At 40.6% G+C, this 19,879-nt stretch overlaps 1 protein-coding gene across 4 annotated transcripts in view; it reads right to left on the bottom strand.

The window, feature by feature from the left end:
* Positions 1-3,467: 3,467 nt before the first annotated feature.
* The window catches only part of COL8A1 (collagen type VIII alpha 1 chain), a 150,274-nt gene continuing 133,862 nt past the window's right edge, over positions 3,468-19,879 (bottom strand). For 2 of the 4 annotated variants that reach the window (XM_009198991.4, XM_009199011.4), the window contains 2 exons: positions 11,697-12,027; positions 3,468-8,465 (listed from right to left, as the gene is read on the bottom strand). In XM_009198991.4, the coding sequence (XP_009197255.1) occupies positions 6,556-8,465; positions 11,697-12,027 (2,241 nt within the window). In that variant the 3' untranslated portion in view covers positions 3,468-6,555. The remainder of the gene's footprint in view (positions 8,466-11,696; positions 12,028-19,879) is intronic. The other 2 variants (XM_009199006.4, XM_009199014.4) reach the window with 1 other exon arrangement.

The following is a 19,879-nucleotide window of genomic DNA, read 5'->3' as shown; positions in this document are numbered from 1 at the left end:
AAAGCAATTTATTTTGTTCTGCAAATGGTGTTACTAATTACAGATTAGTCTTTTTTCTCCCTCTTATTACAAGAGGCCACGAGACCTCTCCCCAGGCTCACAGTTCTACCTTTCATCTTCCTGCCAAAAACACATCTTTGGAGCACAGGCATCTTCCACTGTTACCGACTGAATTGTGTCCCCCAGAATGCACATGTTGAAGTCCTAATCTGCAGGACCTCAGGACCTCAGAATGTGACGTATATGGAAATAGAGCCTTTAAGTAATTAAGTTAAGAGGAGGTCACAAAGGTAAACCCTAATCCAGTATGACTGATGTCTTTATAAAAAGCAGAAATTAGGACACAGATAGGGGGAAGATTATGTGAAGACATAGATAAATGATGACCATCTGTGAGCCAAAGAGAGAGGCCTCAGAAGAAACCAACCCTGCTGACACCTTGATCTTGAACTTCTAGCCCCAGGACTGTGATAAAGTATGTTATTTAAGCCTACCCAGTGTGTGGCACTTCATGAATGGTGGCCCTAGCAAATTAAAAAACCCACCATCAGGTCAGATTCAACAAGTCTATAAGCAAACTGGGTGTCTTCCCCTGTATCCTGCCTGGCATGGGTTCTACTAATGGCCTACCCACTTCTGTTGATGGCACCATCCTTATTTTCCAAGTTTGTCGATGGGAGGAAACTGCCATTTGGGGCCAAGTTTCCTTCTTTTGGGGCCAAGCTTCCTTCTGTCTTATAAGGCCATCTAGTATTGTCCCCAAGTTCAATTCAGTCTTTCAGCTAGCTCTTCAGTTTTTCCATTCTTCATCATCCCAGTTCTGAGGCCCTGAAACAGCTTCATTGTCCTGCAGCCCTTAAACCCTGACACCTGAACCTACCTTCTTCTACCTCCTCACTTGCAAGGTCTATTTAGGGTCCTTCACCATCACCCAATATTTCATTTCTGCATAAAAGATGGTCTGGTCCCATAATTGGTTTTAATACGTGTAACCTGCCTTCTTCAGTGTCAGCTTCATAGCGTCATCAAAATAATTTTTCTAAAATACCTATTTTTATACCATTTTCCCACTTAAAGACCTACTGGGTCTTATTGCATATCAAAAATAGAAATGTATCTTCCCTGTATGTGAAGCGCTGTGTCACTTGACTGACCTTCCTTTAGTTATTAAATTAATTTCCTTTACTAGTCCTTGGGTAGATGCTCTGATCTAGTCAGACCGTTTCCCTGAGCTCAACTTCCTTTCTGCCTGCCACTCAAGACACATACACATACACACTTAGTTTTCTCCTCTCGATTAGAGGAGGAGAAGCTGTTTCTCTTGGGATATTTTCATGATCCCGCCCTCCAAATTCTACATATCTTTAAAAATCACCTCTCCAACAATCTGAAATTTTTATCCCACAGTTAGCTTCTACATAATCTTGAATACGTGAGCTAGAAGAGAGTTTCCTGCCATTTGGTCTAAACTCACATCCAGTTTAGGACTCCCTGCCCCCACCCCTCACCCCACAGCATTCTTCAGGGATTCATTCTTTCCTCATCCTGGTATTAGACCACTACTCAATGATGGGCTGTGGATGAAAAAATAAAAGAACTAGCCTGCTCACAGAAGCTTATACTGTAATAGGGAAGATGACAAGTGGTTCAGTTACAAAGCAGAAAAAGTGAAGGGACAGAGGCATGTGTGAGGCAGGTTGGTGATGTGGGGGAGAAAATGACCCTGAAGGGTGAGGAGTTTACCCAGCAGACAGGTCAGAGAAGGTATTCGCAGGAAGAGGGAGGCATGGAACTGTCTTTCTCTTTCTGAATTTCTCTAGCACGTATGAATCCAGTCAACAACACCTGCTCTGTGCAGGCTCCGCTCTTGGAAATCAATTTACTGTTTAACAAACATCTTGATATCCTCCAAGCAGAAGATAATTTTTTTTTTTTAACACGGTCTTGCTCTGGTGCCAGGCTAGAGTGCAGTGGCACAGTCTCAGCTCACTGCAACCTCTGCCTCCTGGGTTCAAGCGATTCTCCTGCCTCAGCCTCCTGAGTAACTGGGATTACAAGTGCGTGCCACCACCCCCAGCTAATTTTTGTATTTTTAGTAGAGACAGGGTTTCACCAGGTTGGCCAGGATGGTCTCGATCTCTTGACCTCGTGATCTGCCCGCCTAAGCCTCCTAAAGTGCTGGGATTACAGGTGTGAGCCACCACACCTGGCCCAGAAGATAATTTTTTAAGGAGAAGAGTTATGTTTTCTGTCCTTTTGTATGCCTCACATTGCTTAGTAGTATCAGGCACCAAGTAGGGGCTACTTTATTTGTGTTCTGTTTTAATATAAAGGGGTACTATACACCCATTATAAGATATATATTTTGATTTCCTTTATTTAGTAACAGTGATGATAGATTTGCCCTGCTGTTCAGCATTACAAATTCTAACCATTTATTCTTCCCTGCCTCTATTTCCTCTATCTATTCTTCCATTCACTTTTGTGACAACACTCTATGCCAATAAGATGACTGTGAGGGAAGTGTATTTGGCTATGAAATAAAACCAAAGTAACTGGGCTGTATGGGAATGGAAGTTGTAGCCTGATGGTTTAAACAAGTAAGTTAACCAGCCATAGACTGGTGGTACATACTTGCTTATTGAATGATTTGAATAATCCCTTTGTAATATTTTAGACGTGGTAAGTTATGATCATTCTGGGATTGGTAAGTCATCACAAAATAATTCTTCTCAGGGTCTTACTAAGACCCTTAGGCTCTTCAAACAGGTCTGCTTCTTCCCTTTACCTCCACTCACCACTATCTCCCCTCAAAATATTTGGCTTATTTTTGTGGCAGAGTGAAATAGAATGGAGTATTTGAAGATTGGTCTCTTACGGGAAAAGAGAAGTCCATGGCCATTTTTTCTTTTGTAATGGAAGTGGCAGATGCAGCAGCTAATTATTCCCTAATATGGATTCTCTTTTCTCCCATACTACTAAAAATAGAACCCCTGATTTTTAGCTGGGCATATGGTTACATAGACTATTCAATTTCCCACACTTCCTTACAGCCTCTTGTGGTCATGTGACTAAATTTGGAGCCAAGGGATATGGGAGAGAGTGATCCAAGCAGCTACTAGGTTGAGTTCTTTAAAGCAAAAAGCGTATCCTGTCCTTCCTGCTTTGTTCATCCTCCCTGGGGATAGAATGTGACTGATGGTTAGTATCCTGGACCATGGAGATGAGGGCAACAGCCTTGAGGTAGAAGAGCAATAAGATAGAAGGAGCCTGGGGCCCTGATTGGAACTACCATGTGAGTCCTAGACTGCTTATCCTAGGAGCTCTTATGTCAAAGAGGAATAAATTGTTCCATGTAAGCTATGCTTATTTTAGGTCTCTATTTCAGCAGCTAATTCATAAGAGTAGGAATTTAAAAATGCTTGTGAGGTTCAGCGTCAACTGAATGATATGAGCAAGATGAGAAACACACTTTTAAAGATATTTAATGATGGTTTTGAAATCAGTACAAAAATTTAAATACAGAAATGATTTGCTATTGACAAGTCTCAAATCTGTCATGGAAACTCAAACAAGTTACCAGTCTGTTCACCGTTCATTGTATTCTGTAAAATATTTGATACCAGTCACCCACTACAGACATTCTTCTCCCCTGTGGGATGTCATACTGCATTAAAACTCTGTATTTACATAACAATAATATGAGTTTGGTCCATTTCACATGGAAGAATCCTGGTTAATTTTGAACTAAATAGGGATTATAGCACAATCCCTAGACTTTAGAACATGTGGTTGTTTCATCTGCTTTTATACTAATATGTTTACATGTTGTGCAGCACTCAAAAGGGAAATACAGGCACATAGATAATTATTTAAAACTCTTTTTTAAATTAAATGGAATATCATTTAGGTCTGAGATTAGCACCATTGTAGAATGCACAGTATTTGGCATAGATGTTGCTCCTCTTCTGTCTAAAAGTTAGAAACTTATGTCTGATAATACACATACACACACATGCACATGCATACACACACACACACACACACACACACACACACACACACATATATATATAGGCAATTGAGTAACAACCAATAAATAAGTTGGAAGATATTTTGAAAAGTGAAATTTGGTTTTAACTGAAAAGATAATTTCTCTCTTGCTTGGTGGGAATTAAAAGCCCATACATGTACAGATAAATACAGTTTTACAAATCACCTCATCTGACTTGCTTTTAAACCATTTCAATGTGGCTGTTTAGCAGAAGGAGCCCAGTGGATCCATGTTTCCCCCATAGTCATCAGCTCAAAACCAGTATCCTCAAGAACAACCCAAAGGATATTTGGCCACATAAATGCTGTCTGCTTTGAAAACAAAGGTTGTGGAGGTCATCTTTTGTTGGAAAAAGATTGTTGTATAATTAGTAGTGACTAAGAACCCCTGTGGTAATGGACTAATTTCTCTTCTTAAAAATTGAGAAGAAATGGTGCTTGTATACTGTATAGGGAAATGAGATATTGGCCAAGAGAAGGATTTTTGTGATGGTAATAATGATTCAGATTTTGACAAAGACACATTTCTATGTGTTTTCATACCGTATTTATTTGTGTATTTTTCCATCTATATCTATCCCCTTAACTCACGGTTTTATTTTTGACAAAAAGATATAAGATTCCACCACCATAACCCCACATTATTGCTCCAAGTGACTAATAGAGTCAGCAGCAGGCTAATAGCAAGCTCAAAATGGGTTTTCGGTGTTTTGAGATCAGAATAGGATGCCCAAAGCAGTTAGTATGTGCCCAAGCAAAAACCTGGAAAAATATTTATTTCTCCTTTTTAGACTTGTATTGGCCTTTGATTTGTGCTGAGTACAGGATGACATTAAAAATACGGGCTCTTGTTGCCCTTTGACATTCTACATTGCCCTTCTACAGTCCACTTCTAAAGAAACAGTTCTTTTCCTATAATTTTACTTCCTATACCCGGAAGTAGCACATCCGTTTTTAAATTCGAAATTTCAGAATTATTTTTTTCAAACATTAATTTTTCTGTGTAATTCTGAAACGACCCCCTCACCAATAAAGTATGGCTTGGATTTTGAAAATTGACTTTGACTGGGTGCGGTGGCTCACACCTGCAATCCCAGCACTTTGGAAGGCTGAGGCAGGTGAATCACTTGAGGCCAGGAGTTCGAGACCAGCCTGGCCAACATGGCGAAAACCCATCTTTACTAAATATGCAAAAATTAGCCAGGCATGGTGGCGCAAGACTGTAGTCCCAGTACTCGGGAGGCTGAGGCAGGACAATTGCTTGAACCCAGGAGGTGGAGGTTGCAGTAAGCCAATATCGTGCTACTGTACTCCAGCCTGGGTGACAGAGTGAGACTGAATCTCAAAAAAAAAAAAAAAAAAAAAAAAAAAATTGACTTTGGAACCTCAGATTATACATCAATTTGCATACATACTAAAAAGAGATATGTCTTCAAAATTCACAGTTACTAAAAATTACTGATATCTCCATGATTAGAACCACACTGTGGTTGTGTGTGTGGTCAAAGGAGGAGAATTTTTAATGCTATATAAGCATAACTGATAACTGCTATTACAAATAAATATTCCACAAATTTGGAAAGTTCAATTGGAGGAAGAGTTTTTTTTCCTTGTAATTTCCAGGTGTTTATATTAGTTGGGCCATAGTGAAAATTACATGGAGGAAAGAAAATAGAAATATAAGTCACAGAAAAAAAAAAAGATGAAATAGAAACTCTGGTGAGTTAATTACTGCTCATGTCTCCCGTCTGGTTCTCTAGCTCCTTGAGGGTTACTGTCTAATGCTCCACGAAAGTGTTTTACCCAGTGCTAGGTACAGAGAAGGCACTGAGTAAATTCACAATGGCCGATTGGTTCACCCATTCTTTTAGAGACAACAGACACACAATTCTGATGAGGACTGCTGTTACTAAAAGACACAGCCTCTGATATGAGAGAGATATCCCTTTGACTAAAGCATTACCAGGGTCCTCAGGACCCCCTCCCACTGGGGCGGTAACACTACAGGTCTCCCCACCGTACATTCCATGTCAAGGTATCTACACAAATACAGAGGAAATTAAGCAAGTAAATACGGTATGTAATTGTTATCTTTGATATTTCTTTAAGGCATATTTATAAATATTTTAAAGTAAACAATATGAGTGAGTGCCTTTCATTAGCTATGATCTTTCATACTGACATATTTTGACTGATCTGAATAAGCAGGTTATTGTGGAAGCATATAACATATAACAGCTAATATGATTCCAGTGGGTACAACCAAGTGTCAGTACTTGATACATAAATCTATCCCGTCATTCTCAATTACAGGCTGCTGTGTGGAGTATTAAACATGCATCTTAGTTTTTATTTGTACACGATGGTCCAAATTTTCACTTAAATATAACTTTCCAACTATATAAATGTTTTGAAGCAATTACGTTTTTCATTTGGATTTTTTGGTGCATCATTTTCTTTTCTTCTATAAAATCTCTTTCTTTTCTTTTCTTTTCTTTTTTTTTACATGGGATACAATAAATATCCTGAAAAGGAGGAGTGGACATACTGCCCGGCATACAGTCCTGCAGCCTGTTCTGAGGGCATCTGGAGGAACACCCGGTCTCCGGGCCTGAGCAGCAGCACTGCACTCCCAGATGCCTGGTCCAGGAAGCCCTTTTTGTACTCGTCATACGTGTACATCACGGGCTCGTTGTTCTTGAATAGAGCAACCCACACGTTGCCCCCCTTGCAGTGAACGTGGTATGCAAAGTAGTAGACACCAGGGACCTCACAGGTGAAGATGCCCGTCTGCGGGTTGTAGTTCTGTCTGCCGTTATAGAGCAGTTTGTCAAACTTCACTGGGGCCCCCACCGGTGGGAAAGGTGCGGTTAGCTCGGCGGTAAATGCAGGCATCTCGTAGGCTGGCCCTCCGTTCTTGCCTTTCTTAGCCCCGTAGGCATGGGGGGGTTTCACGCCATCAATTCCCAGCCCCATATCTGGCAGATACTCTCCCTGGGGTGGTGGTGTAGGGGGCATCAAGGCTGGGGGTCCTGGGGGTCCTGGAGGGCCTGGGGGTCCTGGAAGGCCAGGCTGGCCTTGAGGACCAAGAGCACCAGGCTTCCCTGGGGGGCCATGAAGTCCTGCCACTCCGGGTTTCCCTACACCAGGGAACCCAGGGGGCCCTGGGAGGCCAGGCTCCCCTTTGGGGCCTGGAATCCCAGGTGGTCCAATGGGGCCACTAGGGCCCCCAATCCCTGGGATACCTGGGGGGCCCTGTAAACCCTGATCCCCTGGGATTCCTGGCTCTCCCTTAGGTCCGAGAAGCCCTGGAACACCAGGGAGTCCTGGCACACCTTTGAGCCCAGCTTCCCCCTTGGGCCCTATGGGACCTGGCAAACCCCTCATGCCAGGAGGCCCTACTTCGCCAAGGAAACCTGGCTTTCCTGGGAAGCCTTGAAGCCCTGGCTCACCCTTGGGACCTGGTGGCCCCTGTGGCCCTACAATCCCACCTTCTCCTTTGAGTCCAGGAAAACCAATAGCACCTGGAGGGCCCATAGGACCTGGGATTCCAGGCAGGCCTGGCTCGCCTGGAGGACCCCCTATTCCTGGGGCACCTATTGGTCCTTTCTCCCCTCTTGGTCCAAGAGCCCCAGGAACACCTCCCATGCCCCGGTCACCTTTGGGTCCTGGGAAGCCTGGTTTCCCAATCCCTGGAAGGCCTGGAGGTCCTGGTAACCCTGGCAGTCCTTGCTCCCCTTTGCCACCTGGAAATCCTGGCTGGCCTGGGATCCCATCCTGGCCTGGCTTTCCAACTCCAGGTATCCCAGGAGGTCCTTGAACCCCTGGTACCCCAATAGGGCCTTGTGGCCCAGGTTCTCCTGGAGCCCCTGGCTTTCCCAGGGGGCCCTGGGGTCCAGGGAAGCCTGTCACTCCTGGTTTGCCCACTCCTGGCAGTCCAACAGGGCCAGGAGGGCCATGCATCCCTGGAGGGCCCTTTACACCTGGTGCACCTGGCATCCCGAAGCCCTTGTCTCCTTTAGGACCCCGAAGGCCTTGAGGTCCTGGTAGTCCTTTGGGTCCTCGATCACCCTTTGGTCCTGGTTGCCCTGGTAACCCTGGCCCACCTGGCTTCCCAATGCCAGGAAGTCCGTGAGGCCCTGGAGGTCCTTGTGGTCCTGGGATCCCCATAGGCCCAATTTCCCCTTTCTGTCCAATTTCTCCTTTTGCCCCAGGCATGCCCATGGCTCCTGGCTTCCCTGGCATTCCAGGCATACCTGGCTTTCCAACTCCTGGATATCCCTGTGGCCCTGGTTTTCCTTTAATTCCAGGTATCCCATGACCTGGTAAACCAGGGGGCCCAGGTGGTCCTCTTGGGCCAGGCTCTCCACGGGGACCTTGTTCCCCTCGTAAACTGGCTAATGGTATTTCTACTGGGAAGAGAAGAGAGAGAAGGGGTATGGGAGGAGAGAGAGAGATTGATTAGTAGATTGTCTCTCGCATCAATGAAGTACTGACAACCATTATTTATTTCTGACACATTTGCCTAATACTTATCAAGAGGAAAGACTAGGAATAATATGCTCATCTTCTAGAACTTAAAAATCAGTCTGGGTATGGTGGCTCATGCCTGTAATCCTACAGCTTTGGGAGGCCCAGGCAGGTGCATCACCTGAAGTCAGGAGTTCGAGACCAGCTTGACCAACATGGCAAAACCCCATCTCTACTAAAAATACAAAAATTAGCTGGGTGTGGTGACATGTGCCTGTAGTCCTAGCTACTTGGGAGGCTGAGGCAGGAGAATCACTTGAACCCAGGAGGCAGAGGTTGCAGTGAGCCGAGATTGCACCACTGCAGTCCAGCCTAGGTGAAAAAGCGAAACTCCGTCTCCAAAAAGAAAAAAATAAATAAGAAAGAAAAATCAAGCTGACAATTTTTTTTTTATGTATTTGAGGTATTTTTGGATAACTGATACGTGAAGCTGCTTGTATCAGCATTGGTTAAGTAAAGAAGCTAAAAAGTAATGAAGAAACATTTTTCCAAGTATAAAACTTGGAGATACTATGGTGTGTTTATTATAGTGAATTTGGAAGATTCAAAGATGTATAAAGAAAAATCAAATTTGCCTATAAGCCCACTACTCAGAGATAACCACTTAACATGTATATATATTTTCATCTCGTTTGTTCTCTCTGTGTGTGTGTGTGTGTGTGTGTGTGTGTGTATTTTAAACAACATTGGAGTCATTATCCAAATTATAGTTGTATTTTATTTATGGGGTGATACTATGTGATATATAGTATCACAAAGTGATACTATGAGTCATGAATACAATGTGTAGTAATTAAATCAAGCTAAATATATCTATCACTTCACATACTTATTTTTATCTGGTGAGAAATTTGAAATTTACTCTGTCAGTGATTTTGAAGGGTGTAATACATTATTATTAACTATACTCACTATGCTATGCAATATATATCCAAAAAACAACTTATTTCTCCTGCCTAACTGAGGCTTTAAACCTTTCATCATCATTTCTCCATTCTCTCCCTCCTACCCTACCCCAAGGCCGCTGGTAACCACCGTTCTCCTCTGGGTTTCTATGAGTTCGATTGTTTTAGATTCCACATTTAAGTGAGAATATGCAGGATTTTTCTTTCTGTGCCTGGCAAAGTTTTTAAATATAATAATTTATGGTCAAAATATTTCCTCTTATGCTTAAATACAGTATGATGTGGAATATAAAAGGAAAGAATAGAGTTATTTTATTTTGTGTGTGGTTCAGTAACATCTTACCTTTAGAATCAGTAGATTTGCTTAATTTCTTCAATGTGCTATGGGATTTCCTAAGCCTCAAATATTAGTTCATTCATTTAACAAATACTTTCTCATATGCAAATCTGGCTTTTAAGTAGGAGAGCTGAGTAAGATATTTTAGAATGATAAACAGTATGGATGAAGTCGAGAGCTTGGTTTAGGAGCAAGAAGCTCTGCTTATCTTTCTGGTCTTGGCGTGAGATCGTGACTGGGTCCCTTAAGCCATGAGCATCTCTGCTTGCCTGTCTACACACAAGAATAAGAATAAGATAGCCACACTACAAGATTAAATGTGAAAGGTGTCACTGTTTCTCAAATTGTTATTGAAATACACAGCACATGCCGTTATAATGAACATGCTGTGCCTTTCAGATAAACACAACTCTGGATCTCCCATGCTGCTGGGACTAATGGATAACATGGAGAAATGAAATGTATGGTCCCAGTATCTTCTTGGCATAATGCTTATGTCACTAGTAGCACCTTAATCCTGACCATTGTACTTTTCACTGACTTACTGTCCGGGAATAAAATACAAACAGAGAATTCATATTCTTTTAAAATATGAGTACCCATCAGAGTAAGTACAAGAAGTGCCAAAGGCCAGGCAAGCCATTCAATAAAGGAAGGAAAAGAAATGTCTGAGATAATCTTCTAAGTATAGTACGAGCTCCTAAAGAGAAGAAAGTCAGTAATATTTTCTTTATGTGAATAGATATGATTATAGTACTATTCAGGCATGCTATTTCTAACCAGTGAATTGTGTAGTTAACTGTATTGAGTTATTTGGGGAAGAGTAGGAGAGATGAATCAGGAATCCCTGGTGTCTAGCACAGTGCCTGGAACACACTCTGTTCTTACTGAGGATTTGTTGAATGAGCAGTTGTAGCAACTCCAGTTTCCTATGGTGCTTTAGCATTTACTCAGCACTTTGCTTAGCATGTATGTCACTGATTGTATCAACAATCTTATTTTACAAATGAAGAAAAATAGGCTCAGAAAGGTCAAATGACTAGGTCTCTTTCATTTCTAGCATCCAGGCATCTAGGCCTCTAAGTTCCAAATCCAGTAGTTCTCCAGAGGTGGAGCTTCCTGCCATTGTAGGGACTAGTGGGACTGGCTCCACTTCCTCAAAGGTAATTGCTCCTCTGATGCAGCAAATGCTAGGTTTCTGAGAACTCCAGACAAACCAAATGAATTTATTGTCCAGTGTCTATCACACTGAGGGGCATTTTGTAGGTGCTAAATAAATATGTCAAGAAAGCAACAGGAGAGATTTTCAGGTGTCATCCCTAGATGCAGTCTGTACTCGTAGTTTCCTTCTGTTGATCTATTGATTGACATATGTAATTAGAGTAGTATTAAAAACACTTGCACTTATCTAATACTTTGTTCGCAAAATGCTTTCATGTGACTTTTAACACAGCAGGTCCTTACAACATTGTTCTCTTAGTTCAGAAGACTGACTTGTCACCTTTCTTTGTTTTCACTGCTTTAGCTCACAGCATCTGGCCCAGAGCCTGACACAAACAGGTGCTCCCTGTAGAAAGTTGCTGAATGTTTGAATAAATAAATAATAAGAGGATAGACTATTTGTGATTTAACATATTTTATTTCATCTGATGCTATTTAAAATAATAAAGCAAAACATAAATGGTAATCTTATCTGTATTTTTAAGGTTTGAACTTTTCAAGAATATGGTTTAGAACACAGTAGGCATTTTTAAAATGCCAATAACAAATTCTAAAACTAAAGTTTCTCAAATAGATCTTCCCCCTCTGATCCCATAATTTAGAGGTTGGGAAAGCTGTTGTTTTATAACAGCCTGGGAGTGTGATATTACCTTTGCCTTTCTTGGGTACTGCTTCCATGCCCATTCTTGGCGCCGGTTGAATTTCCTTCATATATTGGGGTAGGTGCGGATACTCTTTGCCATACTGCAAGTGGGGCATCTCCTTGCCCATGGCAAGGCCATCTTTGGCCAAAGGCATGTGAGGTACTTGTTGACCCAGGGGCTGGTATTGTGGAATTTGTGGTGGCATCTGAGGAGGAATTTGAGGTGGCAGCGGCTTGATCCCATAGTAGGCACCAGCCTGAATGAGCCTGATGGAGCCCAGGGAAATGGTAAGCAGCACTCCCAGCAGCTGCAGAGGGCCAGGCAGCACAGCCATCACCTGTGGGAGGAACGAATGCACCAACTTGGTGAAACTCTGCAAGGCCAGGTGACTTAAGTTTATTTAGAGATAGAAGCGGGGAATAAAAGGGAAACAGTCTTTAACATCAGAACTTCATGATAGAAGGCAAATGAAAAGGAAAATGCTACCTTTCTATAGAAAACAAACAAATGAAAAATAGAGAAGAGTGGAATCTGTCAAACAAAGGCAATTGGTGGGAACACAGACTATGGGAGAGACTACTGGTTGTCCCTCATATCGATTCTGCCTTTCTTCCCCTATTTTCCCGTCTTCACCTGGGAGTAGAGCAGCCCAGAATGAAGACATTTCAGCCAGGCAGGGCCATTTCAGCCATTCTGGCCAATTGTGTGTAGTTGTCATGGGTGTACCTTCCAGGAAGAATCCTAAAAAGGAGTGGGCATGTCTTCCCCTTCCTCCTTCCTTCTGGCTGGATTGCTGATATGTTGCTGGAAACAGACCACACATCTTGGACCATGAGGTGAATGCAGTGCACAGAGGATGACAAAATAAGCTAGAAGAAACCTCAGTCCTGGTTGAATACAAGATGCCATACCAATCCTTAAATCTGGACTTTGTTTACCCAAGAGAGAAGTGAAGTTCTATCTTCTTTAAGCCACTGTTAGTTTGGGCAGTCTACATTTGCATGAAATCTAATCCTAACAGAATACATTCTGATAAAAGGAGGCAAAACTGGTGGCAAGTTAGGCTTTGTTAGTAAGTGCCAAAATTATATTCTAAATGGAAACAGTTAATAATTTATAGGCTTTATGCTACAGTAGAGATTTTTCATCTGCCAGATGAGGGCTGCTTTGATGTAGTCACAAACAAATGTAAATGTAAAGAGTAAACTGCACCAAAGACTGCGGAAGTCTTCTGAATTGAAGAGAAAAATGCTTCTTCATGTGACAGTATGAAATATTTTAAAAAATCACTATCATAATTATGCAAATTTATTTCTTGTATTTAAATACTATGAATTCATTGGTTTAGAAATTGGTTAATTGGACCATAAAAGTCTATCTTTGTCCTTTTATGAAAGAAAGGAGTTTACGAAGCAAATTAGTTGTATAAATACGAGGGAGATGTTTAACTATTGATAAGAATATGCTGTTTCTAAGCCCATTAATAGCACTCTTTACAAATTGGCAGTAAACAGAATTAATATAAATGGGGCTTATCTGTTTATAAAAACCAGCTTGAAAAGACCTCTGTTTGGAAACGCCCTAGGCCTAAAACCAGACAGCCAGATAAGTGCATTGTTGGCAAATGCACACTAGAGGGCCAGTGTGGTACACACTTAGGTCTGTTCAATATTCTGCCTGCCCAGCCCCGTCCCCTGTAGTACTAACACTGGGCATACGCCCATTACATGCTCACACTTTATTAAGGGACTTAATGAAAATTTGAATCTTAAGGGGGCATGTCATAATGCTAGAGAGAGAGAGAAGTGGCAAGTTTCTCACAATTTTTAATGTAAGTGTCTTCTGGAAAACTTTGAAAAAACTTCTGTCTATAAATAATTCAATTTCCATTCTCACAGGAGTTGTTTTCTTTGCGTTTGTCTTACTTAATTCTGGATCATAGTTTTCCACTTCTTAGAAAATGTGCGTTGATTTTGCAATATCCTATTCAAAGGTAATGCCAAGAGTGTAAACAGCCCACAAAAAGATTGGTTAATAAAAAGCACCTAAGAAAATACTTAAAATGAATCCCTATCACAAAGTTCAATGCTTTACAATTTTTCTAAATATACTAACTAATCATTTTTCCTCTGAAAAAATGAAGAAACAGTTGCTAGGCCCATTTTGGAATACTAAGATGAATATAATATGGTCAGTGGGCCTTACCAACAAGGAGCTTGTACTCTTAGTAGGGGTGACAGATGTGTAAGCTGTTATTGAGTGGCAAAGGATATCTAGCAAAAAGTAAATTTTCCTCCTACTTCTGTTCTCCAGTATCTAAAATCCCTTATATTTGAAGCAACAATTTTTCCTCATATTTTTCAGATAGTCTGTGGATATGCACATATAATATACATCCCTTTCAAACATAAGTTGCAGTATACTATACACAATTCTATTTTTTGCTTTTTTCACTCAAAGATCAGTACTTATTTCTTGTCTAGTTATGTGTATCTAAACAGATTTCTTTAAGTTCTTCATTTATTAAAATAAGACTTGGAGGTTCTCTTAAGTCTTGTTTAGCTCTAACAGTCAATGTCTGCAAGACAGTTACTAGAGATCTGAAAGTGTTAGTCCATACCAGAAATGTGTGGTAATATCTGGTAATGTATAAGCTGGTGCTTAATTCTACTTTTGGGGATGAATGAATTTGGTTATTGAACCCCAGACTTGTGGTAAAGTCTGTAATAATAAGCTAGCATGTTTGGCCCTTCACCCTTCCATCAATTCAGTGGATGTGTTGGATTATACTTAACAATCTTTAAACCAGGACAATCTAATGAAATACTGGAAAACTGGAAGGAGATGAAATGCCTGGAAGAATACCAGTTGAATTATTTCCTCTCATAGGCTTGGCCTTTCTCTCCTCTAAACCAGCTCCTTAGGTCTGCCATCTGCCATTTCTCTGGCTCTTTATCTAAATAAACTTTGTTCAGTTTTAACTTGAATATTTATGTAAGGGCCCTAGTTAGAATTTACCGCTTTACTTATTCCTACTAATTTTTCTCCTGTCCCTGAGGATATTTTTGGTGGTCAAAGTGGTGTGATGGTTCTCCCAAATCACTAAAAAGAACATCAAATTTGGGTAACTTTATACAAACACCTGGCGAGAAAGAAGGAACCTGCGAATTTTTGCTGGGAAGAAATTGTGATAGTGGGTTTTCATGCCTCTCTTTCTGGGAATGTGGAGCACAATAATATTGTGAGTTCTCCTTAATATTTTCTTTGATTTCTATTTGTTTGACAGCTGGGTGTGTGTGTGTGTGTGTGTTCTTGAACATAAGCATATCTAAACATATGTAAACATTGAATCTTTGCCAGCCAGGCTGGCTTAGTGATGGGTGTCATGTCATATGACAAAAGCACTGTCAAATAAGTCAAAAGACTTGTATTTAAGTTTTGACTCTGCCATTCTTCATGCCTGTGACCTTGGAGAAGTCCCTTATCTTAACTAAGCCTCAATTTTCTTACCTATAAAATAGAAATTATAATCTCTGTCTATCCCTCAAAGCTGTTCAGAGGTACAAATGATAATATGAATTCTTTGTAAGCTGAAAAGGACTATTCATATTTAAGTTATTATTAATGGAGTGTGACCAGAAAGACAAATCAAAACCAACTAAAATGTCAAACATTTTCAGAGAAGGATACTAGCAAAGTAAATGTGAGGTTAACTGCAATAATGATAACCTAACATGAATAAAACAGTAATGGCCATTAAATGTACTTGTTAAAAATGATTTAGAAAAAGAACAGCTGAACCGAGGCACTCATTCATTCATGTGTCAAGAATTACCAATCCTAGACATCTTGAACAGCGCTAAATGGCTTCCTACATTTGGGCAGGGCTTCAGAGAGTTTCAGATTCCTCACATGACCTGTAATGTATATAACAGAATAATGTGATATATATATTAACAGAATAATGTGATAGATATATTATTTTGGATGCTCCTCAGCATTCTATTTGTACATTTATCCTTATGATATTTTGGCTTACTGTACAGAAGAATGTTTAAACATTTAATCTATTGGTCCTTGCCTTGAATACAACTTTCCCTTTCACATAGGCTAACACAGCATGTCTTTGAGTGTGTGTGTGTGTGTCTGTTTGTTGTTTTTGATTTTGTTTTTTTGAGACAGAGTCTCGCTCTGTCGCCCAGGCTGGAGTGCAGTGGAGCGATCTCCGCTCACTGCAAGCTCTGCCTCACAGGTTCACGCCATTCTCCTGCCTCAGCCTCCCATAGCTGGGACTACAGGCGCCCACCACCACGCCCGGCTAATTTTTTGTATTTTTAGTAGAGATGGGGTTTCACCGTGTTAGCCAGGATGGTCTCCATCTCCTGACCTCGTGATCCACCTGCCTCGGCCTCCCAAAATGCTGGGATTACAGATGTGAGCCACTGCGCCCAGCCTATGTGTGTCTCTGTTGTGTGTGGTGTGTACAAGCCTCTCTAATCAGCTCCTGGGCTGGTCCTCTGTGCCTCCTACTTGTACAAGATTTGTAGTCTCTCAAGAGCCTCAGATTTGCCACCCTAAAGGAAGGGAAGGTCAGGCAGAATCCTCTTCCAGTGTTCACCAGAATTGCCTTCCTGTTTTTTCCATGCCTCTCAAAGAAAATTCTCTCTTGATTGTATTTCTCAGGGCAATTCATTCATTAGATATACCTATTGAACACTTACAAATTGTTAGGAAATGTTCTGAGTATTGGAGATACAGTGGTGAATTAGAGAGTGGAGGTCTTATCTTATTGAACTCACATTCTAGTGTGGACAGATAGGTGATAAACGTTAAAAATAAATTTTATAATTTCAGATTTGAGTGCTGTGAAAAAGCAATTGTGGGTGTCTTAGTTATTAGGGCCGCTATAGCAAAAATACTGTAGGCTTATAAAGAACAGCAATTTCTTAGTGTTCATGAGTCTAGGAAGTTCAAGATCAAGGTGCCAGCAGATTGGGTGTCTAGTGAGAACCCACTTTCTGGTTCATAGATGACACCGTTTTGCTGTGTCCTTATGTGATAAAAGGGGCAAGGGAACTCTCTGGAGTGTCTTTTATAAAAGCACAAATTCTATTCATGAGGACTTTGCACTCATGATCTAATCATCTCCCATAGGCCCCACCTCCTAATAGCATCACTTTGTGGGGGTCATATTTTAACATATGAATTTGGGGACATAAACATTCAGTGTATAGCAGCAGGGTAAAGGGATCAAGAATGATGGAGTGGAAGCACTCATGTTTTGGAAAGAATGGTAGGGAACGACATCTGAGGAAGTAAATTTTGGATACATATGTGAAGGCTGAGAAATTTATCTCTCTTAAAACAATGTATGGGGAAAAAAGGAGGGTCCTATTTACTACAATGTTAGTTGAAGGTACCTTTCACTAATATAGACTCATTTCAAAAATATGTTCTTCATCCATGCCTGACCTCATTTTGAATTCTTTCTTTACCATATTCTTTTTTCCTGGAAGATAATTATTTTCCTTTTATTTCTCTGTAGATTTCAGTCCTACCATTAGTTTTCTATGGTTGTCATAACAAAGTATCTCAGACTGGGTGGCTCAATAGAAATTAATTTTCTCACAGTTCTACAGACATTGAAGTTCAAGGTCAAAATATTGGCAGAGTTGGATTCTGCTGGAGCCTCTCTCCTTGGCTTGTAGACGGCAGTCACCTCCCTGCGTCTTCACAGTCTTTTCTCCGTATGTCTCTGTCCTACTTGCCTCTTCTTATTTACCAGCCACACTGGTCATCCTAGTGACCTCATTTTAACTTAATTTCCTCTTTAAAGGCCCTATTTTCAAATACGCTTACATTCTGAGGTACTTGGGGTTCAACATGTGCATTCTGGGGGACACAACTTAGCCTATCACACCTTCTTTCCTTCAGACCAACTCTATTCCTGCCTCTTCTGTGAAGGCTTCCCCACCTTCTCCATCGTCATTATTCTCCTAAAGTTAAATACAAAGTCAGATGTGATTATAACCAGGCTTACTTTTTTTTCTTGTTGTTTTTTGTCCATTAGACTAAACATGATTGTAAGCTTTCTGAGGCCAAGAAGAATTTGACTTCTCAGTATTTACTGATGGATCCTCAAAATACAGATTCTTAGTGTGTTGATAGGGGTGCTTTCAAAAGTATCGAATTCAGCTTTACTCCCCATTTAAAATTCTGCCTACAGAGGTTGTTGATAGAAAGTCCTTCTATTTTTAACTTGGATATTAATAATGATGGGAACATTTAAAAAGCAGCTCATTATCTTGTACAGTTTTGTTGCTTTTTAAATTGTCTAAGCAACTTTTAGAAAGACTTACCTTTTTTGATTCATATATGGAGGTGCACATGTAGCTTACTATAAGTGGTGGAGGAAAGGAGGGCATGTTGAGAAAATGAATCCCAAAACTTGGCCATAAGATAAAAGATGGGCACATGACCTTTTATTATCGTGCTAAGATCATTTTCAAATAAGCCCACCTTAGGGTCATCTGATAAAGGATATGTACCTTTGTTGCAAAACTGATTAGTATTAGAGATATTAACAACTCTTTAACTATATTCATCAATCACCCTCAGGTAAGTAACTCAGCATTATCTCAACATTGTTTTTTTATTTACTGAAAAAAAGTCCCAGGTACTATATAATCATGAGGTGCATAACGACGCTTAAGTCAGCAAAGGACCCTATTTATGCCAGTGGTCCCATAAGAATATAGGAGCTGAAAAATTCTGTCGCCTAGTGAGGTCTTAGCTATCATACTGTCTGTGGTGCAATGCATTATCTTTTCTATGTTTAGACATATTTAGATACACAAATGCTTACCATTGTGTTACAGTTGCCTACAGTATTCAGTACAGTAACATGCTATATAGGTTTGTAGCCTAGGAGTAATAGGCTATGCCACACAGCCTAGATATGTAGCAAGTGGTACCATCTAGGTTTGTGTAAGTACACTCCATGATGTTTGTACAATGACAAAATCAGTTAATGGTGCATCTCTCAGAACATATTCCCATTGTTAAATGACACATAACTGTACTTCAAATACATTATATCATTAATCCCATATCCATTTCTTAGGTCTTTTTTGACATTTCAGTTTCTAACTGATAATGTCCCCATCCTGTATTTATATGATTGATTATTTTACTGAAATTCAAGACTGTATACAGTTATTCCTGTTACATTCCAAGTCAAAAATTGAAAACTGTTATTTAATTACTTGTAGGAGCTGCCATCCAATATATTAGCTGACAAAGTTCCAGCTTTGTTTTACAAGGTACAGATCCATCTAACTGTACTGTCAGTTTTCTCCATCTTGTCCTCCAAATATCAAGGCCCTCTTTTTGCGTGAAATAAGGAATTCTTCTGTTACATAAGACAAGCTCTTAGACAGGCTTCCTTACTCTTTGCTTTTCTGACTAGGAATACGAGCTTAAAATGTTAATTAAGTCACAAAGCCACTGGCAAGGTAAATATGCTGAGATGGAGCCTGATAGGGTTTGGCTCTGTGGCCCCACCCAAATCTCATCTCAAATTGTAATCCCCACATGTCAAGGGAGGAACCTAGTGGGAGGTGATTGGATCATGGGAGTGCTTTACCCTGTGCTATTCTCATGATGGTGAGTTCTCATGAGATCTGATGGTTTAAAAGTGTTTGGCAGTTCCCCCCAACCCCCACACCTTGTGAGCACACTCTCTCTCTCTCTCCTGCTACCTTGTGAAGAAAGTTCTTGCTTCTCCTTCTCCTTCCATCATGATTATAAGTTTCTTGAGGCCTCCCCAGTCATGCGGAACTGTGAGTCAATTAAACCCCCTTTCTTTATTACCCAGTCTCGGGTAGTTCTTTATAGCAGTGTGAAAATGGACTATAGAGAGCCCAAGTAAATAAGCCTGTCAGATTCTGGTCAATCAATCACATGGAGGCAGTGGGCAAGACCATCAAATAAACATTCACTGGTTTTGGTCATTCTGCTCATTTACATCTACCAGGATGGCTATAAATGTAAAACAACCTAAATTATATGCTTCACTAACAAATCCTGAATACTGTAATTGAGAGTAGCCAATTACCCCCATGTACTAGCTATAGTCAGATAATGACCTCATGGGACCAACAAAACTTGAGAAGTCAATTAGGTTGTGC

Source organism: Papio anubis, chromosome 2, assembly GCF_008728515.1.
Source record: "Papio anubis isolate 15944 chromosome 2, Panubis1.0, whole genome shotgun sequence".
In the NCBI taxonomy this organism is placed as follows: domain Eukaryota; kingdom Metazoa; phylum Chordata; class Mammalia; order Primates; family Cercopithecidae; genus Papio; species Papio anubis.
The sequence above is the reverse complement of the archived record's forward strand: the minus strand, read 5'-3'. Positions and strand labels throughout refer to the sequence as shown.